The sequence below is a fragment of the Chiloscyllium plagiosum genome, unplaced genomic scaffold, assembly GCF_037043375.1.
Source record: "Chiloscyllium plagiosum isolate Xiang-an unplaced genomic scaffold, Cpla_swu_hap1 HiC_scaffold_20, whole genome shotgun sequence".
NCBI classification, from domain to species: domain Eukaryota; kingdom Metazoa; phylum Chordata; class Chondrichthyes; order Orectolobiformes; family Hemiscylliidae; genus Chiloscyllium; species Chiloscyllium plagiosum.
In genome coordinates this window covers 55,389,884-55,414,875 of record NW_028270158.1, presented here as the reverse complement: position 1 = coordinate 55,414,875, position 24,992 = coordinate 55,389,884, and the positions used below count along the sequence as shown (strand labels likewise).

At 39.7% G+C, this 24,992-nt stretch overlaps 1 protein-coding gene across 6 annotated transcripts in view; it reads left to right on the top strand.

Moving 5' to 3' along the window:
• The first annotated feature begins 2,068 nt into the window (after window positions 1-2,068).
• prpsap2 (phosphoribosyl pyrophosphate synthetase-associated protein 2) overlaps window positions 2,069-24,992 on the top strand; it is a 35,288-nt gene continuing 12,364 nt past the window's right edge. For 3 of the 6 annotated variants that reach the window (XM_043711221.2, XM_043711222.2, XM_043711219.2), the window contains exons 1-5: window positions 2,143-2,224; window positions 2,692-2,856; window positions 5,761-5,813; window positions 19,124-19,190; window positions 20,731-20,903. In XM_043711221.2, coding sequence (XP_043567156.1) covers window positions 2,774-2,856; window positions 5,761-5,813; window positions 19,124-19,190; window positions 20,731-20,903 — 376 coding nt within the window. In that variant the 5' untranslated portion in view covers window positions 2,143-2,224; window positions 2,692-2,773. Of the gene's footprint in view, window positions 2,225-2,691; window positions 2,857-5,760; window positions 5,814-19,123; window positions 19,191-20,730; window positions 20,904-24,992 lie in introns of those variants that run through there. The other 3 variants (XM_043711220.2, XM_087997966.1, XM_087997967.1) reach the window with 3 other exon arrangements.

The window sequence follows — 24,992 nt, the reverse complement described above, 5'->3', positions numbered from 1 at the left end:
CCTTGAACCATTCTCGTGTTTTTTTAAATGGATCTTATTTAATGCTTTTGCATCCTTCCTAAAGTGTCCTAAATTGGGCACCATTCTTCAGTTGAGGCGATACAGTGAAGAGTACTATTGGACTTGAAATGTAAACTGCTCCTCTGTCCATAGAGCTGCTGAGTTTCTACAGGCTTTTCTGATTTATTTCAGGTCTTTAAATGAGGTTGTGCCTGTGTTGTACACAGGCCTAACACCTTGCTTTTGTACTCTGTGTCCCTATTATGTCCAAGATCTTGAATAAAGGGAACAAAGTTGTGGAACTTACATGCTCTCAAGATTTCATGGAGGTTTTGGCCTGTATATTGAATTCTAAGTAAAATGCTCATGTTGCGATAGTTCTTAGTTAATGCCAAACAATCTGGTAAATCAGGTAAAAACAAGGACTGCAGATGCAGGAAACCAGATTCTAGATTAGAGTGGTGCTGGAAAAGCACAGCAGTTTAGGCAGCATCCGATGCTGCCTGAACTGCTGTGCTTTTCCAGCACCACTCTAATCTAGAACCTGGTAAATCAACTTTATAAATATTGAACTGCATTCCATACCATAAAATTTTGATTATTGTTTAGAATTAATTTGTCATTTATCACTCTCAAATCTTACAATTCAGTCCTGTTCTTTATTTTGCTTAAGACTTTAAATTGAATTAAATGTAATTTGATTTAACATATTTTAATCTAATTATACATTTCCGGCTTTGAACTCTGCACGCCTTCCCAAACTGGAAAAGCGTAATTGCAATGAATCGCTATACTTGAAAAGTGTGGTGCTGGAAAACACAGCAGGTCAGGCAGCATCCGAGGTGCAGGAGAATCGACGTTTCGGGATAAGCCCTTCTTCATTCCTGAAGAAGGGTTTATGCCTGAAACGTCGATTCTCCTGCTCCTCAGATGCTGCCTGGCCTGCTGTGTTTTTCCAGCACCACACTTTTCAACTCTGGTCTCCAGCATCTGCAGCCCTCACTTTCTCCTAATGAATCGCTATACTGTTGACTAACAAACTCTGGATTAGTGGTGCTGGAAAAGCACAGCAGGTCAGGCAGCATCCGAGCAGCAGCAAAATCGACGTTTCGGGCAAAAGCCCTTCATCAGGAATAATGAAGGGCTTTTGCCCGAAACGTCGATTTTACTGCTCCTCGGATGCTGCCTGACCTGCTGTGCTTTTCCAGCACCACTAATCCAGAGTCTGGTTTCTAGCATCTGCACTCATTGTTTTTATCTTGTTGACTAACAAAATCTAGGGTCTTTAGATGCAACAAACTATGAATATAGCATTTTCTTCCTTGAAATGGCATTCGTAATGTTCTGACTTATGTAACACACCACTGGACATCTTCTCCACATTGAAGGACGCTACAAAAGTCCAGTTTGCAAGCTTATTCTGGATAGACAAATGATAATGAGCTGCTTCATGGAAAAGCATTTCACAATCAGCTCCTGAATTCGTTATAACGCACTAATTCCCCCACCACAACCTTAAATTGTTGATTAAAAATACACACAGAACATTCTTATTCAAAAAACTTCTACCGCCATCTAAAATATTACACCATTCAAGCCCTTTGCAAATTGACACATACAGAAAAACTTGCAAACTCAGACACAAACAGCGTCATCACATCACGTGCGGAACCTCACGACGTCACGACTTTACGACATGTAGCTCCGCCCCATCCCAGACTTACCATGTGTCCCTGCCCAGTAGTCACGTGCTTGCGGGAGGACCCAGGAGGCAGAAGACCTGTTCTTGGCCCGTGTGCCAGGGTAGGGAGCCTCGGTTGTCAGGGGTGCGGCTAGGTTTGCAGGGGAGGGGCCGTGGTTGTCAGGGGCGTGGCCAGGTTGCCAGGGGAGGTGCCTTGGTTGTCAGGGGTGTGGCCAGGTTACCAGGGGTGGTGCCTTGGTTGTCAGGGGTGTGGCCAGGTTGCCAGGGGAGGTGCCTTAGTTGTCAGGGGTGTGGCCAGGTTACCAGGGGAGGTGTCTTGGTTGTCAGGGGTGTGGCCAAGTTGCCATGGGAGGGTCCCTAGTTGTGAGGGGCGGGCGCGCAGTCCTTGAGCGTACGGGAGCGCGCGGTGGCAGCGTCGACGCAGCGGCAGTGTTGGCGGGTGCAGGTGAGCAGCACCGTTCTGGGGAATTGACGCGGCCGTTGGTTCCCGTTAACGGTCACACCGACCGTTCCTCAGAACCGGTGGGTAAAAGACCCACCGAGTGGGTGGGAGTGCGTCGCCTTGATTACCAACGGAGTCCCGTGGGCAGCGAGTGTCCGGCCTGATGTTTGGGGGCTGGCGTGTGAGGAGAAATGGTTTGCGGGGGGAGTGAGTCAGGACTTGTTGTTGTCGTTTGGCCTTTGGGCCTTGCCCAATACTCGGGGCGGCTTAAAATGGGCGCTGATCGTGCAGAGGAGGCGAAGGGGTTCTCCACATGTGACAGGAACTGCAGCAGACCCACTGTGGCTTTGCAAGTAGTTACAGCGTGGAGAGAGAGAGAGAGAGAAAAGGGGTGGAGTTTTATCTCTTTAAAGCTGCCCTTTTAAAGTGTATTTTATATTTGCAATTTTATTTTCGAGCGAATGTCTCATACGTGTCGTGCTTGCTGTGAATTCCTTTTAAAAATTGTGCCCACTTTGTAATAAAATGCGTTTTTGTTAAATTGCAGGTGAATTGACATTGGGGGGTGGTGGTGGTGAAGATTGGCAAAAAGGATCGTATTGAGGGGAGGCTTACAGGACCCACCAGCCATGAACGTAATCAAAGGTGGCCTGGCACTGTTCTCTGCCAACTCGTGTTCAGCCTACACAGAATTAGCCAGAAAAATTTCAGAGTAAGCAAATATTCTTTTTTTATAAAGTTATCACTATATATTACTCTGGATTGACTGATTTTTCTATTTTAGAAACAATCTGTGCAGTGCTATGTTTTAAAGCATTTTTTTATAAATCATAAAATTGTACAGAAAGAGACCCTATTGCCTGTTGAGTCTGTACAAGCAAAAATACATTGCTACCTACGCAAGTCCCACTTTCCCAGACTAGGCTTGCAGCCTTGGATAAATACCAAATATCATAACATTCAAGTACTTTTTAAAGGTTGTGAGGTTACTTTCCTCAACTACTCTCCCAGGTACTGCATTCCAGGCACCCACCATGTAGGTGAAAAACCATTTCCTCAAAACCACTCTAAATCTACTTCCTTTCAATTTAAAAGTGTGCCTCTTTGACTTAACAGTTCATCTAAGGGGAACAACTGCTTTACATGCCCCTCATAATCTTATACACCGCTATCAGGTTCCTCCCTCAACCGTCTCTGCTCCACCAAAAATAACCTGAGCTAATCCAATCTTTTTTTCATGGTTGAAATGCTCTATACCAGACAACATCCTGGTGAATGTTTACCATTCATAATGAAATGGGCACATATTGCTACTTCCTTTTTACTTCTATTAATATCATAAGCCTGATTTCTTTTTTTGGTTTTTGCTTATGGTTTGCTACAGCGGAGTTAACCTATTCTTGCGTACTCCTATATAGACCTACGTATATATGTGCAACTGATTCATGTATGGAGTCACCTTGGGAGAGTTAGTATGTTAACTGCTATTCATTGCTTGATAGAGGTGCTCATTTTATTGAGCAATCATAACATTTGCCAAATTATAGGCATATGTTCTTGAATACTATAAAATGTTATGCAAACTCCCAGTATTTTTAATGTCCCTTAATAAAAATGCTACAAACAGAATAAACTATTCTGCATTGTATCATGTGAACGAAAGTACTATTTGGACACTAGATTTCACAGTAGATTGAAGATGCAAACTTCAGTATAGACTATGTATTCTAAAAGAACAATTAGATGTAATACTGATTTATTTCAGCTTATTTCTACCTTTTCATCTTTTATTCTTGGGAGGGAGTATGAAGTGTTTTTTTTCGCCCTCATTTCTTGTTCAGTTCAAACTGTTTTTGGTCAGTAAACTTAGTACCTTTTTTACATTTTAATATTTACAAATTTTAAGAGGAAAGGTGTGCATTTTTTTTCCACTTGTGCAGCATTTTAATTGTGTGTAATGCAGTCTTTTTAAGTAAATTGAGTGTATCTAGCAGGAATTGATTATAGCATTTTCTTAGTACCTCTATGTTGCACCATTGCTGACTTTGATGACATGGTGAACATTTGTTCCACCTGCTGGTGCAGAATTGTAAAGATCAGGTATTTGTTGTGGTAGATGAACCCCAGCAGTTCAAATGTCATAAATGGGTCCCATGCCCTTGATTTTTGTCAAGTTGCTGAAGTCGGCAACATTTCCTGCTCTGTTCACTATCCAGTGAAGCTTTGAAAGTGGGCTTGTGGACATGTCAAGTGAGGACATGTCTATAATAGCTACAATGCTTGAAGATTCTGCTACTGCCCTCTATAGGAGAATGGTGGATTACATAAATCTGACCTTCCCTCCTGCTGCTCCCATGATTACAAAGTCTGTTGACAGACCGAAGATTAACAGGGGGCAATCAGTGACCATGCAGCCAAAAACATGAGAAAGCATTTTCATGAAAGGGGGCTACAAAATGCTTAGAAAACACTGGCTTCTGTGAATGGCTATTAAATGTTGGAGTTTAACTATTGAAAGTCAAAGAAAATAACATGCAAAGAATTGTAGGTTTGGTAGGGATTTTGCACCTTTATAAATTAATTTAACCAGGAAGTAATTTTAAAGTAACTGGATTTGTGCACCTTATTAAAATCCTGTTCTGGAGCCCGGACTGTCATGTTGCTCGATGAGTCACTGATTTCTCTTCAAAGAATGAATCTTTACATCCTGTCCAGTTGAATGGGTTTTCAATATGCTTGCCGCAGAGTGAATATTTACTAGTAATTTGGATATAGTTATTCAAATAATTCATTTATGTTCACTTTGAACATAAGGCTTTCTTCTGTCTTTTTTAAATTTGATTTTTAAAAAATCTTTTGTGACTTTATTGCTTTATTGGAATACACTTTACCTTGGTCTGCCCTAGATTTGAGCTTTTTTTCTCCTGAACTGAACATTGTATAAAGCCTAGTGAGGTGTGCCGCAAGTATAAAAGATTTCCACTACCTCAGTGAAGTCACTAGTTTTCAAATGTGAGCAGTTTATTCAACAATAATGTGCCATTATAGGAAAGGCAGACCTGTCATTTGCCCATTAAGCAGCATGGACAGTTTCCAACTGAGGTGATCATTGAGTGATTATGCCTGACAAGCCATCAATTTTAAAAAAAAAATTCTCTATTCCGCTTTCCTCCAGTTATTAGAGCATCCAGCTTATTTGTGGTGTCTACCCATGTATTCACTAGGAAGATGAAGAAGCATTGTAGCCCAGACAAATAGTCAATTCTGGGATTAGGTGTTCATTGTGCTGGGCCACTTCACTACATTGTTGATTAAATGTCATTTTTAGTTTGGTCACGCATATGAACGAAATTAAGATTGCCAGTTGTTGTCAGTGTTATTCTATAGTGACTATTATAATAAATATGCTTGAATGTAAATTTTATAGGTAAGTATTAGTACTTCCTTTCTATCTCTGACCCACTGCTCCCCCAAAAGAGTTATATACTTTTTTAATCTCAGTATTTTTGATTACCCTTTTAAAGACATGTCCTGTGCCATAATTTTATGTAAAAGTCAACAATATGGTTTTTGAGGAACGATTTATTTGAGGGTTATTCCTCATCTTCAATTTTAGGCGACTTGGCGTAGAACCGGGTAAAGTTCAAGTCTACCAAGAAGCTAACAGAGGTAAGTGCACAGTGTAAAATATTTTAGTTTAATAAAGTTTCTTGGGAACTTTGCTTTCAGGGCTTATTTGCACTCTAAGCGTTGCTTTGTGAAGTACTGTTCTTCCTCATGTATAGCTTTTGTCTCTTAAAAATAACATTTGACCTGGGGTTATGCAAGAGGTGAAATTGCTGTGTCATCAAGACATGTAATTTTAAGGATTATTTGAATACTTTAAGGTTAACACTGATGAAATAGAGCAAATGTTTCAAAACAGCAGTGTTACATTACATTTGCTAAGCTTGAAGCATCTGGTAGAAGATGTTTTATAATTCATCCCAGTTAAGATTTTCAATTTGGAAACCGCCACTGAGAGTCATTGTTATTCAGCACAGAAACAGACCTTTCAGTACAATTTGTCCATGCTGACCAGATATCCTAAACTGATCTAGTCCAGTTTGCCAGCATTTGACACCTATCCCTCTAAGCCCTTCCGATTCATGTACCCATACAGATGTCTTTTCGAAATGTTGTATTTATCCCAGCCTCCAGCACTTCGTGTGGCAGCTCTTTCCATACAAACAACCTGTGCGGAAAAGTTGCATCTCAGGTCTGTTTTAGGTCTTTACCTCCTCACCCTAAATCTATATCCTCTAGTTTTGGACTCCCCTACCCTGGGAAAAAGGTGAAGAGCTTATGCTTGAAATGTTGACTCTCCTGCTTCTCCGGATGCTGCCTGACTTGCAGTGCTTTTCCAGCACCACACTTTTGACTCTGATCTCCAGCATCTGCAGTCCTTACATTCTCCTGGGGGAAAAAAGACTTGGCTATTCACCCTATCCATGCACCTCATGATTTTATAAACCTTTATAAGGTCACCCTCAGTCTTCCAAGCTCCAGGGAATAAAAGCCCCAGCCTATTCAGCGTCTCCCTATTATCCAAGCCCTCCGGTTCCTGTAACATCCTTGTAATTCATTTCAGAACTCTTTCAAGTTTAACAATATCTTTTCTATAGCAGGGAGACCAGAATTGAATGCAGTATTCTAAAAGTGGCCTAATCAATTACCCATATAGCTGCAACATGACATCCCAACTCCTACGCTCAATGCACTGACTAATGAAGGCAAGAGTACAAAAAAGCTCCCCCACATATCTACCTGTTTCAAGGGATTATGCAACTGGACCCCTAGGTTTCTCAATTGGTCACAGGCCTCCAGTTTGAGAGAGAGTCCTCTGTCTCTGAACTTCAAGCTAATTTTGTACCCAATTGTTTAGCTCACAATTGTTTGGTTTCAGCAACACCAAATCCTGCTAAACAGTCCACCATGTGGAATCTTGTTGATTGCCTTGCTGAAGACCATATAGACAATATCCACTGCTCTGCTTTCATCCATCATCTTTCTCACTTCAAACAAAACTCAAATCAATTTAGCAAGACACGCTTTCTCGCACACAAAGCCATGTTGATTGACCCTATGTGCGAGAAAGCGCATCTCACTAAATTGGTTGAGATTTTTCTAAGTGACAAGAAGATTGTCTACTGCTCTGCTTTCATCATTGTCTTCAGCAAAGCATTCAACAAGGTTCTGCATGGTAGACTGGTTAGCAGGGTTAGATCGTGTAGAATCCAAGGGGAGCTAGCCAGTTGGACACACAACGGCTTGAAGTTAAGAGACGGGGCTGTCTTTCAGACTGGAGGCCTGTGACGAATGGATCCAGAGTCTCAAGGATCAGCGCTGGGTCCACTGCTTTACATCATTTACATAAATGATTTTAGATGTGAATATAGGAGGCGCGATTAGTAAGTTTACAGATGACAAAGTTGGCAGTGTAGTGGACAGTGAAGAAAGTTACCGCAGAATACAAGGGGACCTTCACCAGATGGGCCAGATTTCAACTCCCCTGCTCATTGGATACTGCCTGACCTCCTGTGCTTTTCCAGCACCACATTTGTTGACTTTGACTCTCCAGCATCTGGAGTCCTCACCTTTCTCCTAATTAGTCATTACCTGTCCAAATGCATGTGAATCCTGTCACTCAATGCCCTCCAGCAACTTGCCCACCACTGGTGTGAAGCTCGCTAGTCTATAGTTCTCTGGCTTTTCCTTATCACCTTTCTTAAATATTGGAAATACATTAGCCAATCTCCAGTCTTCTGGCACCTCATCTGTGGTTATCAATGATACAAGTATCTTAGCAAAGGGCCCTTGCTTCCCACAAACTTGTGGAAACACTTAATCAGGTCCCAGGGTTATCCACCTTTTATGCATTTTGAGTACCACCACTTCTGTAATATGGCCACTATATACTTATTTCTCCAAATTCTTTAGCTTCCATATCCTTCACCACAGTAAATACTGAGGTGAAATACTCATTTAGTATTTAGCTTTTTTCTGTGATTCCACACATAGTTGGCCTCTTTGATCTTTTAAGGGGTCCTATTGTTTCCCTAGTTACGTTTCTTTTGCCTTTAATGAATTTGTAAAATCTCTTTGGCCAATAGGGTTAAGGAGAATCCAAAGATATCTCGTGTCCCCTTGAATGAAATGCTAGAAGCTCTCAGTGACTGGAATTGCAAATGTTGATGCCTTCAGAAGAAAGGGGAGGTGAAAATACCAGAATATAGGAATGCGTTTTCATTGTAATGATATTTCTGATCTGTTACTTGGATATGTTGAGCTAGGGTTGACCTTGTATATTTTGATGTGACACAGTGCAGCTTATTGCTTGGGAAGCTGGCTAAAGCTACCGGTTTTCAGTGTTGTCCCCTAGGTTGCAATTTGGTTTCTCTTTCTCTCAGTAGAACTGAGCTCTGCATCTCATGAGTAAACCAAAAAACCTATTCTCTTGAACTTAGGCTCAGTAAATGTAAATAGTGACAACAGTTAGCCTATGCATGACATTCTCTTAAACAGAAAGGAGTAACTTGCTGTTTTTTAACTGCAGAAACTTCATTGAAATTGAGATTATTCTGGCAATGAGCCCAAGACCCTGTAAACTCTAATCCTAAATTGATGCATTGGTCTATCTATTGCACAGCTACATATTTGCAAGAACACATAAGACAAAGCTAATGTGCTATCTGTTTTGTCTGTACCACTAGACAAAAGTGATAGTTTGAAATAAAAAATCTACAAGAATATTCATTGTTCAGTGTGTTGTATAGTACTAAGCTTTTTTTTAAGATGGTATTTGAATTAGATGCGCAAGTGTTTAACATACATTACAATTGTGCTGATTTTTAGCTAGTATTTAGGATCGCCTTCACCATCTTCATTCCATTTCCGTGTTTGAAAAGGTATCTGTTGGTGAACCTTTGCCAGAGTGGTTGCATATCCAGAGTGCATGCGTGTGTTAAAAAGGCCATGCAATTGGTGTCAGCAGGTTTTTTTTATTTTGGGGCCAGATCAAATTTAGACTGCAGGATTTTTATTTGGCAAGGGAGATGATTGTGGTACAGGTTACTTGTCACAAGCACAACTGTTGTTGAGCTATTTAACATAAATACAAGAGTTCCTAGTCAACATCCCACTTTGTATTTCCTGAAATGTGAATTTACCTCAGATCTGTGGTGAAACCATAGCAACTGTTTTGTGTACAAAATGTTTATTTGAATTCCGTAATGAATTATCAAAGTAAGAATAATATAATTTGTATTTGAGATACCGATGTGCATAATGTACAGTAAAAAGTCGAACAAATGCATTTCACCTTTTTTATGTTTGATTTTAAATCGATCTCTTTGGACATGATACACCTCCAGGTTGAGTGGCACTTAATTCTGGGCCGGAAGATCCAGAGTCGTCAACACTGCCACTTCTTCCACAAGACCCCAGGAGCATCTCTAGGTGGCCTGAGCCAATACTCAAATTAGTTGTTGCTTCCATATCTGTTTTCTTTAGTTTAAAAATTACCAATTCTAATTATTTTCTCACCAGATTTTGTGCCCTCAAAATAATTTGAGAAATTTTCCAAATGTTACTGTGTCACCAGGTGTTGCACAATTTACTTGATGTATGATGTTTTGTCTGGCAAGAGACCTGGTTGAAATTTTGGGCGCCCATAATCCGCATTCCATTAGGCAGTAGTTCGCAGCAAAACATAGCTAATATTACTCTTCTGCAACACTAAGTTGCCTTTTTGAGCGCTTATTTTTAGTTTTGGGCATCTCTGGCATGGTGTCTTCAATTTTCACCCAATGATTTGTCTTGAATATACTTGCAGAAGAGTTGTTTATGCTGTAGGAGTAATTTTTGTTTTTTTTCTTCTTATTTGTATGGTGCACAGTTTTGGTCAGGATGTGTTTGTTAGAAACTGCTATTCTAAAAATTCTGAAACAAATACTTGCTTTACAGTTAGGAAAAGAAAGATGGGCTTTATCTCATCAACCATAGACTTAATTATAATTACTGAAGCATAACTACATGTACAAAATCTGTATGAATGCTGAGCATGTGATCTCATGTTATTGTTGATACTTTTGGAATTAAGCTTTGCCACATTGTGTAGGAAGTCTTTTCACTGCCGATTATCAGTGCTATCCGGCTAGTTAGGCCTTCCTAGGTATTTTTTTTTTAAATGTGTGGAGTACTTTTTGATTTTTACTCAAGTGTTAATGCGCTTATGAAGATGGTTTCTTTTCTCTCAACTCTTGCATTCATATACATTCCCACAGTTTATAGTGGAATGTTGGTAGGAATTGAAATGTTTTGTCCATTATAAAAATAGAATGGTCAGATTGCACCTAACATTCTTGTGCATGAATATTTGTGAAAACAAGTTCCTATAACTTAAAAAAAAGTGTAAACTATTCAACACTTCTGCCAGTCAAGATGACCATGTTGACCTGTCCTTACATTAAATTCTGTAACCTTAGATCATTCCTCTGGCAGAATATTCAAGAAATTAATCAGATTAAGGGAAGTTATTTGGAAGTATCTGTTCTAAGTGCAATTACACTCTTGGAAGTAAGAAACAAAGGATGTATGATGCTAATTCTAATTGGACAGCTGTGGCAGATAGAAACCAATGATCGTGCAGGTACCTGCTCATTGTTAGGTAAACTTTCATGACTACATTTGTTCCATTTTAGAGATTTTATTACATTTTGAATAATGTGTGAGATATAATCACACATATAATATGACTAGTATGATCTGCCACTGCCTGAAATAGCTGATGCTTTAATAAGGCTGTGACTTTATAATTAATCTCAGTGGGAATAACAAACAATTAGTGCTGTTTATACTATTCACAATGTGAGGAATTCTTATAAGTGGTAAGGCAAAGGTCTCTTGTGCAATGGTCATGTTCTAATCTCTGAGCTAGAACACTAAGATTCAAGTATCATCTGCTCCAGAGCTGTGTAATAATATTGCTGAACAGGTTGATTGGAAATTATCTCACTATTAAGACAAAAGGACTCTTGTCGTACAGTGATGGTGCCCCTAGCTTTGAGTTGGAAGGTCTGAATGCAAATCCCATCTGTTTCAAAAGTGGGTTGTAGCACCTCTTAAATTAAAAAATATCTAACTGTCTCTACAGAATCTTGGCTGCCTCTTAGTGTTAATCATTGGATGATCCACTTGCATTAACTTAAATTATAAATTAAAACATCTTGTTCTCACAGTATCTACACTTTAAACTACTACAAAATTAGAGGAGTCCTACCATCTGTAGTCTCTCAAACCTATTGAAGTAACTTGCATGTTCTCTTATTTGGCTGCCGGATTGGGGGATTAATCAGCTCTAAGGAAACTTTGTCCTGCATGTCAGTAACATAGAGTCAAAGAGATGTACAGCATGGAAACAGACCCTTCAATCCAACTCGTCCGTGCCAACCAGTTATCCTAATCTAACCTAGTCCCCTCTGCTAGCACTTGGCCCATGTCCCTCAACTCTTTCTATTTATATACTCATCCAGATGCCTTTTAAATGCCGTAATTGTACAGCCTCCACCACTTCCTCTGGCAGCTCATTCCATACACACACCACCCTCTGCATGAAAAAGTTCACCCTTAGGTCCCTTTTATATCTTTCCGCTCTCACCCTGAACCTATGTCCTATGGTTCTGGACTACCCACCTCAGGTAAAAGACTTTCTGTTTATCCTATCCATGCCCCTCATGATTTTATAAACCTGTATAAGGTCATCCCTCAGCCTCTTGCCATGCTAGCAAAATGGGTGTGATTTGCCCTGCAAATTTTATTTTCTCTTTGTGGTAGTTAGTGCCAGTTGGTGCTTTCTTTGTCCTTGGCAATTTGAGGGCGAAAAGCAAGACAACATTCTGACACTTTATAAAATGCATGATTTAAGTGCAGTCATACCTTCCTGTTCACTACGGTGTTTGTATGTTAGTGAGCATGAGACTGAATTGGCTATATATGGATTTGGTTGCATGTTCCACTTTTCCCACTTCCCCAGTAATTCCCACTGGTTAAATGCAAGTACTTTCTATCTGATTCTTGTACAAACAAATTGGCATAAATTATCAGGAGTATTTATAGATTGACAGTCCTTTAATGATGTGGTTGTTGACACTTCATAAGCCTCTGGTCTGAATGATGTCTGAACTTGCATTGCCAATACTTCTGTTTAGTAGTTGACAATTGTAACGTAGTAAAATAATTTGGACTATTGAGAACATGATCATCGTGTGCTCCTTTTCCTATTCCCAGGAAATTCAGCAGTGATGTGTTGTATTAAAATGTAAGTGTATGAAAAAGGCCCTTTTGATTTCGACTAGATTAGATTACTTACAGTATGGAAACAGGCCCTTTGGCCCAACAAGTCCACACCGACCTGCCGAAGCGCAACCCATAGATTTCTGCTTTGAATTCTAATACATTTGGAAAGACAAGAAAATTGAATATAATTTGTTTTATGGAAATGGATTTTTACCATTGGTCAAAGTTTTTTTAATGTATTTAATTTGTAGCATAATGTTTTGTATATTATCAATTAAGTACCTTTTGTATATTGAACTAAGTTGTGCAAATTTTCTTTGAAATCATTGCACGCATTAGAAATAATTCCTCCTTTGCAAATTAAAATTGTCTGTAGTACTGAGCTAACCAAAGGAGGGGCACCCGAGAATGGTAGTGATGCATAAATGTGAAAGGTAAGTTTCTCCAATCACTTAACTGAAATCACTGTTGTTGTGTTCTGGAATGTGGATCAAAGTACAAACTTCATGATTGTTTTGCAGAGCAGGTTAATCTTGGGGGCATGTGGGTCTTTCTGCAGTTGCTGATAAGATAGCAGGATGGATGGGAGCCTGAATGTAGCAAGACATCACTGTTTGACCTTAGTGAATCCAGAAGAACAGACTGTGGTGGAGTGCAGATCCTTGAGGGTACAGAGATAGATAGAATACAGGCTTTATGCAACCGATGGGATACTTCTGTTATTATCAGAAGTTTAGAATGTAAGGGAAGTTATGCTAGAGCTCCATTAAATATTTAATAAGGTATACCTAGAGTATTGCCTATAATTTCTAGTTACCATTGTAAAGGAAATATGTTTTCTTGGAATCAAGAAGGTAGAGAAGATTTAATTGAGATATATAAAGTTATGAAGAGCTAAGATATGTTGATTGAAAAGACTTATTGACCATAGCAATAAGGTCAATAACTAGGGACTGTAGCTTTACAGTATTGAAAGAATACTTAGGAGCGCAGTTGAAATAAGTATTTTAGCAAGAAGGGTGGTAGAGGTGGAGGAGTGAAGCTTTTGCTTATGGACCTGAAGTGCTATTACTGCAGGGTAGTGAACCAAGAGTTGAAGAATGTGATTTAGCTAGCTAGCCTGCTTTCTGCTAACATGGATATGAAGGACCAAAAGTCCTGTTGGAACTTTTGTATTTTTTTTTCTAATTTAGGCAAATGCTTTCCTTAATTAATGAATAATTTGCTGGTAGCATAGCATAAAGTCATACAGCATGGAAACAGACCTGTCCACCCAACCCATGTCGACCTTAATCCCAAAATGAGCCACTATCACCTGCCTACACTTTGCGCATATCCCTCCAAACATTTCTTATTCATGTACTTATCCAAATGTCTGAAAATATTGTAACTATACCCACATCCACCACTTCCTCTGGAAGTACATTCACACACAAACCATGGTGCTTTTCAAAAAAAAAGTTGCCCCTCATGTCGTCTTTAAAATCTTTCCTCTGTCCTTAAAAATACACCCATTGGTCTTGAAATTCCAGGGAAAAAACATCTGATATTGATCTTTTCCACACGCCTCATGATTTTCTAAATCTCTGTAAGGTTGTCCCTAAACTTCCTACACTCTAGTGAAAAAAGTCCTAGCCTCTCCTACCCTAAATCCTCCATTCCCACCAACATCCTGGTAAATCTTTGAGCCCTCTCCAGCTTAATAATAATCTTCCTGTAACAGGGCAACGAGAATTGGACACTCTACTCTAAACCAATGTCCTGTGCACCCTCAACGTGACATCCCAACTCCTGTATTTAAAAGTCTCAGCAATGAAGGCAAGTGCTATAAATGCTTTCTAAACTACCCTGTCTGCATGTAATGCAAACTTCAAAGAATTATATACCTAAATCCTTAGGTCTCGCTGTTCTACAACTCTACTTTTAAAGCCATACTTTTAATTGTACAAGTCCTGCCTTTGTTTTTCCCAAAATGCAGTACCTCCTATAGCCAAATTAAACTCTATTTCTCATTCCAGTTATTATCCAATGCAGATAATTGAGTCTGGTAGCTTTTCTGAAGGAATATTATTGTCATAGCTGCTTTTCTGAACTGTGAGCATTGTGATAGCTGCAAAATACAATTGCTAACATTTTTCCTTTACAATGGTGTCCTTTTAGTAGTTGAAATGCAAGAGCATTGGGTTTTGATTAAGTAACTGTTAAAATTCTGTTTCATTGGTCAGAGAACAGATTAGATCCAACATCTGAAGATTAGCATATTTAATTGCAGACCATAACATGAGGATATATATTTGCATGTGAATTGTTCTATGGTCTGAATTGACTTTGCTTCCTATTTGACTTTTCATTGTCTGAGGGAACTGATGTGTGATTGTGTTTGAGTGCCAGGCTCTCTGAAAGGGAGACTCATCAAAACAAGGACTGCTGCAGCTATGCAGATACTGATTCCACCCACTATACAGGCATACATTTCATGGCATCCTGGACCAGAACCGTTTTTACTCCATGCAAAAAAATATTTACTGCATGCAAAGAACCTGGAATTGCGGTGGGATTGAACTGTCCAGAAGGCTGGCTCTCCTCTCTGAAGAGAGAGCTGAGACAATTTATAATATATCTTCAAGATTGTGAAGGGGTGTGAATGGATTAACGTGGAAAGAATCTTTCTAGTTGCCAGAGTCAAACATCAGTGCCATAAAAATATGATCATTCTACATAAATCCAATAAGATGATATAGAGGTGATACTTTAGCGAGAGTGCGGTTTGAATGTGCAACTTGCTGCTGTATAGGCTAGCTGAGGCAAATGATATTTGAGGGCAAGTTCAATTGTATAAATGAGAAAGGAGTAGTAGAAAAATGTTCGTATTTATGTATGTGTAGGAGGAGCTTCATTTGAAGTATAAACACCAGTACACAGTGAAATTGGGCAAAGAGGCCTGATTCTGTGCTTCAAGTTACATATTTCATTCTGTTTCTGTGGCAGATTGTCAATAGAAATGTAAGCTATGGTTGCTACTGGGTGAAGTAAAATACTTCTGTGCAGAAAGTCCCAGTTCTACTAGATTGAACAGGTTGTCTTGTGTTATTGAATGACATTTTTGGCGGCTTAATTTGCTGAGGAATGACATTGTTAATTACTGAAAACTCAACCAGTAACCTTGCTTGTCATTTATTTACTAATCCACGCTCCTAATAATGAAAATACTTCAGAGCATTTTTAAAGTAAACATTTCTATCAGCAAGTCATGCGTGAACAACTGCTATGAAGGGAAAGATCACTTAGTTCTGCTCCATTTTATCTTGTATAGAGAAAAAAATTGAAACATTACTTAATTTTGTTCTGTTAGGATTTGCACTTTTGTGAATTGGGATAAACAGACGATGAATTGGCATTCAGAAAATTAAGTTCATGCATTTAGAAATAGTCTGTAATAAGTTGACTGTTGCCAGCAAGAATGTGTTGCTGCTAATGAGCTTGGTTGCAAGAATGGATTTGGCTGCATGTAATCTAGGAATGATTGCTGCAGTTTGTAATGTCAGAACAAAGCAGTACTCCTCTGTGGTGTGAAATAATTTAATTTGCGAACCATAGTGCTAGAGAAACGTTACTTGCAGATCATCGGGTCATGGAGACATACAGTGCAGAAACAAACCCTTCGGTTCAACGTGTCTGTGCCGACCAGTTATCCTAAGTCAATCTAGTCCCATTCACCAGCACTTGACCCATATCCCTCTAAACCCTTCCTATTCATATACCCATCCAGGTGCCTTTTTAAATGTTGTTGTAATTGTGCCAGCCTCCACCACTTCCTCTGGCAGTTCATTTCATACACACATCACCTTGGGAAAAAGTTCTCCTTTTAGGTCCCTTTTAAATCTTTCCTCTCTCACCTTAAATCTATGCTCTCTGGTTCTGGACTCCCCCAACCTGAGGAAAAGACTTCATCTATTTACTCTGTCGGTGCCTCACATGAATTTATAAACTTCTATAAAGTTACCCTTGAACTTGAAAAGTGAACTAAAATTAATCTGCTCCATCTTGTACAACGGCATCGCACAGAATGCTGAGATATAGGCTTTGTAGTAATATCACTAGCTTAATAATCCAGAACCCCAGGTAAATGTGGGTTCAAATCCTGCCATGGGAGATGCCATTTTCTGAAGCAAAGCTTGGTCAATTGCAGAATGAAGTGCCTGTACAGTTCCTTTGTAGTTCTGTCACAGAACAGCACTTGTCCTGTACCAGAGTCATCTTTCTTCCTTCGTCATTCCAATCGTAATGACTGAATTGTAGTATCGTATTTGTGAGCAGTTATGTGCTATGGACCGTTGACCAGTATGGCTTGATGGGTTGCAATATTCTAAACTAACTTAACTGAAACAGGAGAAACTTGGTATTAAGACTACTTTTCACTTGTGAACTGAGTGAATGTAAAGAATCATTGGATTATGTAAACAAGTTTTTCTCACTCTCACTCTTGGCCAAGATCTTCAGTATCCTAAAGTATTTAACATCAATCGCAGAGACGTCTGTTTGGTGTTTGAATCATATTTTGATCTTCTCTGCTGTAAACCAATTTTCACGTGCAAATTTGTAGTCCGTGGTGAAACAATAGTGCTTGTGGACGTTGGAAAAAAGTCTTCCACAGATAATCTAGTGATTTCTTTGTCTTGGCTTTAGCCTTTCCCAGCAGCAATTTCAATTTAGTTGAGAGGATGTATTTTCTTCCAGATGCAATATTGTCACCAAACATGAGCAGTAAGTGCATTGAAGTACTCAGCACCATACAGAATCCTTTTAAATGTTGAGTTCTCCTTCACTTCTCCTTTTTCAGATAATGAAAGAGCTGATTGACTGGATTAAGACAGAAGCTAAAATGAAGAAACCTTTTTAAAAATGTATTTTGGAATATTTTTGTCTCTAAGCCAGAAATTTGATATCCCTCTAATAGAAAATTTGCCTTTCTGGACTATGTGGGTCTTTATAAGTAATTCAATTAATGAAGTAAATCTGGAATAAAAAGCTCATGACCTTAAAGATGATCCTGAAACCATTGAATTGTATTTTCAAAGTTATTCATGCATTTTAGAGAGAGAAATCTTCATTCTTCATCTGATTTGATGTATGTGATTCCAGATCCACAGCAGTATAGTTGAATCTTGGATACCCCTTGAAATGGCTTAATAAGCTACACAGCTATATTTAAAAACTATCTTTGCAGTATATATTGTAATGAGTAATAAATGTCCAATAACCTTGCTATTGACACCTACATCCTTTACTCAATTTTTAAGAATCGTAGCATTTGTCAGTCATTTAAAAAACCTAGTTAGCCCCCTCGACAAGGATGGTTTAAAGGAGTTTTACAGTGAGACAAGCAACATAAAAGAATTGCTCATCAAATGGTGTCTCAACATCACAGTCTCTAGAAAACCACAGATTCACTATTAACTTTTGAATGAGTGGACTCCAGAAGCTTGTCATTTTCCATGGCATTGTTCAGTATGGAAACACACTTGTGTCCATGCTAATCTTCTCTGTATCGTTCCAAAATGTGGAACGCTTCACGAATTTGTCATCCTTCCATGCCAACCAGATATCCTAAATAAATCTAGTCTCATTTGCCAGCGTTTGGCCGATATCCTTCTCACCCTTCCTATTCATATTCCTATCCTGATGCCTTTTAAATGTTATAATTGCCCCAGCCTCCTCCACTTCCTCCAGCAGCTCATTCCATACGTGCACCCGCCTCTGTGTGGAAAAAGTTGCCCCTTAATTCCCTTTTAAATCTTTTCCCCCTCACCTATTAGTTTTGGACTCCCCCACCCCAGGGAAAAGACCTTGTCTATTTATCCCATCCATACCCCTCATGATTTTATAAACCTCAACTTCTGATGTTCTGATGAAAATAGCCCCAGCCTATTTAGCATCCCCCTATTGCTCAAACCCTCCAACCCTGGAAACATCCTTAAATCTTTTCTGCATCCTTTCAATTTTAACAGCATCTTTCCTGTAGCAGAAAGATCAGAATTGAATGCAATATTCCAAAAGTGATCTAACCAATAGTCTGTACAGCTGCAACATGACATCCCAAAACCTGTACTTGATGCACTGACCAATAAAGGCAAGTATACTATCAAACCCACATCAAATCCTTTCTACCTGTGACTCCATTGTCAAAAACGTGAAGCCTGACCTTTTTTTTTGTGCTGATTTTGCAACTACCTAATGTGGATCTATAAGAACACAAATTACAGTATGATGAGAGAAAAGTGGTTTCACGTACAAATATATTGTCTTGTTGTTTTGCTTTGAGCAATAAGAGGTCCTGGAAATATCAGTAGTGATTGTGGTCCAAACTCTTTTTTGTTTCCTGAAAATGTAGAATATATAACCATGGAATATTTTACCCAGGTAGAATTTCCCCATCTCTCTCCAGTTGCTTCTACTGGCCAATGTTCCTTTTTTTTTTATTAATGTTAGATATTCCTAAATTGTCAAATGAACCTATTCTCCATCTTGCGCTGTGATATTTGCACTCAAGTAGTTAGGGATTAATCTGTGGAAAAGTGGTGATTATCAATGTAAATTTAAACTCCATTTTTAAGTTAACTTTTTAATTTTCTTCTTTCTAATAGAAACAATAGTACAGATTCAGGAGTCTGTCAGAGGAAAAGATGTGTTTATTATTCAGACTGTTTCAAAGTAAGTAATATTAAATGTAATTCTCTACTGTGCATTTCACTGATCAAATAAGGAACGTAATTTTGTGCAATTTGCACATGGCTTTTGCATGAGATATATTTTGAAAATGAAGTTTTAACTCCAATCTCTGGTTCCTTTTGATTTGAATTTAAAGTTGGGTTTTGTAATTTCAGTATTTAAATGCAACCAAAGCAAGAACACCACTTCTGCTACTTGATTTACAACAGAATAAATATTAAACTAACCTTTTTCATGTTTCAGAGATTGCATATACATTTTAAAACTTGGAACTCTCTCTAACTGCAAAGTACCAAATTTAAAATAGAAAACGGGGCAAAATCCAATATGTAAAAGACTTACTTATTTTGATCTTAAGTGGTCATTTTCTCTATGTTAATGAATCATTTTTCACAACAATTGGTCATACTTGTAGATCTAATCTGGTTTTCTTCAAAGAATCAGTCTCAGCTACAGGTCTGGCATAAGTTGAAACTCTTGATAGATTCTAAGAAACATTACTGTGTTTTACCGGCCTTTTGTTATTTAAAAGAAACCTACGAATGACTGCCTCTATTCTCAGTGATCTGGTCAACCTACCTGACTACAAAAAAAACCTAACAGTATCTCTGCTTTTGCATAAAAATGGATTGCCAGTCTATCAATTTGATAACTTGTGCAGAGCTACATTAGGAATGTCTGCTGTTATGGACCAGACTCAACACCTCAAAACATTTTTAAGCAGGTAGCCCAGACCATAACTTTGCTATTTGTTTTAGCTAAGTGTATAGTGGATATTCTTGCTGTGAATTAGCTGGTCAGACTGTCGAGTTTTAAACAAACAGAATTTGTTTCCAAAATTATGGAATGAAACACAATGAACCAAAAATAGAATACCCAAATAACTTAATATCCTATCAGAACCCGACAGGCTATCCTGACTTAATGAATCTGCTCCAAAATACTTGCAACAGTCCCAATAAACAAACCCCTTAGCACAAAGAGCAAAAATGACACAAAAAGCTTGCAGGTTACCAAATCAGAAAGACGGAGAGTACCAGGTTGGACTTGCTCCAGCAGCCTTTCTACATGCATGCTGCTGCTAAATTGAATAAAACAACTAAGCTGCTAGGACTGGCCGCATCCCTTTTCTTTATACAAATTATTTTAAAACATGGAAGTCTTCTGTTAGCTGTGAACAAATGGGCCCTAAAATCTATTGAGTCTGGGCCATTTACAACCTCTGAGACAAACCAAGGACAATCTAACCTTGTCAAAGGAGCAGGTTTGTCACTCTGCCTATTAATTTTCAGTTTCATGTGACACCAGGGGAACAGTGTTATTGTGAATGGCCTAGTGGTTACAACTAAATAGTTTTAGCAGTTTTAAGAAGTCGTGTTCAGATTTCAGATTTTCTGTTGATCTTGTTTGAGGGTGACTTTTTGAAAGGGGGCAAAATAAGGGGAAAGCAAGTGATATCAATTCAATATAAATATGATTAAAGAACTACTTTACAAATTTATAACTTTTTTTTTAATAACAGGGATGTCAATTCCACCATTATGGAACTTCTTATCATGATCTATGCCTGTAAGACCTCATGTGCCAAGAATATCATTGGTGTAATCCCTTACTTTCCATACAGCAAGCAATGTAAAATGAGGAAACGAGGTTCCATTGTGTCCAAGCTTCTCGCATCCATGATGTGTAAAGCTGGTGAGTTGTGTTTGAGCTGCTTATTCTGCAACAATGTTCAATGGAGCTATACCAGAACTGTGTTGGAGAAGAGTATTTTTTATTTAGAGGAGAAAGTGTAGGCAAGTGCAATACCAAATTTGTTCAAAGCTGAAATCCAGAAGCACAGCACTGAGTGATAACCAGTTGATCAGTTTTTGGTGATCATCAATGATAAATGTTGATCAAACACTGGGTGATCTTTTGTGTTCTACATATGCTGTGAAACTGGAAAAGCGTTGCTCTGGAAAAGCACAGCAGGTCAGGCAGCACCCGAGAAACAGGAGAATCGATGTTTCAGGCACATGCCCTTCATCAGGAATAGGTGGGGTGGGTCTGAGAGATAAATAGATGAGGAGGTGGGACTGGAGTGGTTGGGGGAAGATAGCTGGGAAGGTGATGGTGATAGAGTGGAGCAGTTAGGTAGGAAGGCAAATGGAGAGGTAGGACAGTTCAAAAGGGCGGTGCTGAATGGAGGGTTGGATCTGGGAGGGGGTGGGAAGGTGTGGAAACTAGTGATATTGCCATTGATACTGGAGAGTCACATGGAAGAAAGTGAGGCATTCTCCCTCCAGTCGTCAGGTGGCTAGGGTTGGGTGGTGTAGGGGACCCAGGACTTGGCGAAGTGGGAGGGGGAGTTGAAGTGGTCAGCCACAGGCTGGTGTGGTGGTTTTGTGTGCGTGTGTGTATGTGTGTCCCGGTGACGTACTCTGACACATTCCGATAGTTGGTGTCCTTTCTCCCCAACGTAGAAGAGACCACGTAGAGAGCAACGGATACGGTAGATGAGGTACTTGGGTGCGCAGGACAATCTACTTGATTTGGAAGGGTCCTTTGGGGCCTTGGATGGAGGTGAGGGCACAGGTTTTATAGCGGCAAGGGAACATAGAACACAACAGTGCAGAACAGGGTCTTCAGCCCTCAATGTTGCACCAACCTTTGACACTTTTCTATCATCATCCAGGGGAGGTGTAGTTCAACCTGACAAACCCCCCCATCCCCCCACCCTCATCCCACAAAAGTGCTTCTGCCGAATCTGCTGCCATGGGGAGCATTTCCACTCCACACCTTGTCAAATGGCCTCATTTCAAAGACCACAATTTACCCTTCACCCGTGGTCAACAATGCTCTGTAGTGCATCTCCTCCACTTCCTGCACCTCCACCCTTAATCTCCACTCCTACAACTGCAACAAGGATAGAACCTCCCTGGTTCTTATCTTCCACTTCGCCAACCTCTGGATACAATGCATCATCCTCCGCCATTTCTGCCACCTACAGTCAGACCCCACCACCAGAGAGACTTCTCTCCCCACCCCTATCAGCATTCTGCAGAGACCATTCCCTCTGCGACTCCTTCGTTAGGCCCACACTCCCCCACCAACCCACCCTCCACGCCTGGCACCTTCCCTTGCCATTGCAAGAGGTGTAAAACCTGTGCCCTCACCTCCCCCCTCACTTCCATCCATAGCCCCAAAGGATCCTTCCACATTCGGCAAAGATTTTCCTGCACATCAAAACACCTCATCTACTGTGTCTGTTGATCTTGATGTGAACTCCTTAATATTGGGGAGACAGGATGCCAACTCATGGAACGTTACAGAACATCTCCTGGGACACACATACCAAGCAACCCCATCGCCCTGTGGCCAACTATTTCACTTCAATTCTCCTCCCACTTTGCCATCCAAAGATGAGTCCTCATCCGCCTCCGCTGCCAAATCCTAGCCATCCGATGCCTGGAAGAAGAAAGCCTCATCTTCCACCTTTTGTTTTGGAACCCGCCAACCACATGGCATCAATGTCAATTTCACCCGTTTCCTCATCTCCCCTCATCCCAGATCGAACCCTCCAACTCAGCATCACCCTCTTGAACTGTCCTACCTGTCCATTTTCCTTTCTAACTATCTACTCCACCCTCCGCTCTGACCTATTGCTATCACCCCACCGGCACCTAGCCATCCCCTTTCCAACATACCTTACCTCTAGCCCCAATTCCCACCCCCCCCAATTCCTGATGAAGGGCTTATGCGCAAAACGTCGATTATCCTGCTCCTGGGATGCTGCCTGACATGCTGTGCTTTTCCAGCACCACACTTTTGACTCTGATCTCTAACAGTTGCAGTCCTCACTTTCTCCTCTTATGCTGTGGGAAGCCTTGCATTCACTGAGAACTGAGAGCCTTTCAGTTGAGATTTCAAAATCATGACCATGTTTGTCCATGCTGTTTTCTGTGTTGCATTGATGTTGCCCAAGGTTATTTGATCAAGTCCTAGAATGGTGATAGAATGTCCAGTCTTCGTGTTTTGTGAGGTTAGTGGTGGTCGTGCGTAAATGAGTAGATGTTTTGTTTTGGTATCATTGAAGGGCAGCTATTATTGTAATTAAACCCAGAGTGGGTCAGGAAGGAACAGCATACACCAACATAAAAACAAAAGCAGATGGAGTTGAAGCAAGGGAATTTGTAAAAAGGCAAACTTTATGGTTCTTTACTTAAATACATATAGTATTTGGAGCAAAATAAGCCAACCGCACAAATATAGGTTAATGGGTATTACCTTATAGCCATTGTGGACATTTGTGCAAGGTGATCAAAGCTGGCAATTGAATATTCAGGAGTGTATGTCTTCAAAAGAATAGGGAGGAAGCAAGGTCTGGTGGTGTAGCTTTGTTAGTATGATGTGAAATAAGTAAGATAGTAAAAAAAACATTTTGGATCGGATTATGTGGGATCTGTGTGGATTGGGATAATAAATAACAAGAGGAAGAGGACCGTGGTGGGAGTAGTCTATAGGCCTCCTAACCTATTTTCTATAGGACAGAAGTTTGGTGGTAATGTTGTGATTTAAAAAAAAAACTACATTTTTATTTGAATGACTTTACTGTTCGTGTAGATTGGGGTAAAATAAATTTGACAAAGTTAGCCAAGAAGAGAAAATCATATGCTATTTTGCATCTTGTAAAATTTCCTTGAAGGAAAGTGACCATAACATAGAATTTGCATTCAGTTTGAGAATGAGAAACTTGAGTCCGAAAGAACTGTGTAAACTTAAATAAGGGTATGTACATGGGGATGAGGGCAGAATTGACTGGAGTGTACTAAGAAAGGAATTTAGCAGAAAAGACTGAACAATTAAATAGTTCATGACTTGCAGCAAACATTTATCCCATTGTGAAGGATTATAGGAAATGGATAAACTGCTGAAGGTTAATGAAGGAAGGTAAGGATCATATCAAAAATACAGAAAGAAGTCATGCATGTAAACCAGGCAATTGACAATGTTTTAAGAACCAACAGAAGATAGATGGAGTGACACTAATGTTGAAAAAATGAGGAGGTTGGAGAAGGATAGGATAGGCTTGAACAGGCTAGGAGAGTGGGTAGAGGAGTGGCATATGAAGTACAATGTGTGAAAGTGTGAGGTTATGCTCTTTAGTAGGCAGAATACAAATATAGACTATTTTCTAAATGGGGGAAGGGCTTTAGAAATCTAGTACAAAGGAACTTACAAATCCTAGTTCAGAATTCCCTTATGGTTAACATGCAGGTTCAGTTGGCAGTTAGGATAGCAAATCCAATGTTAACATTAATTTTGAGAGGGCTAGAATGCAAGAGCAGAGATGTGCTGCTGAGACTGTTTGTTTTAAGGCTGTAGTCAGACCACATTTGGAGTTTTGTGAGCAGGCTTCTGTCCCATGTCGAAGGAAGGATGTGCTGGTCTTGGCGGGAGACCAGAGGAGGTTCTTAAGAATGAACCTGGGAATGAAGAAATTGTCATAATGAGGAGTGGTTGAAGACTTGGGACCTGTGCTCCGTGGAGTTTAGGAGGAGGAGCAGCAATCTGATTGAAACTCTCAGAATACTGAGAGGCCTAGATAGAGTGGACATGGAGAAGAAGTTTCCACGAGTACGAGAGACTCTGACCCAAGGGCACGGCCTTGAAGTTTAGAATTGAAATTAGAAATTTCAGTCCAATGAATCTGTGGAATTCTTGGCCTCCATAACCTTCTGTGGTAAAGTCGTTGTCTTTAAGACCAGGATAAATAGGATCTTCATTAGGAAAAGGATCAAT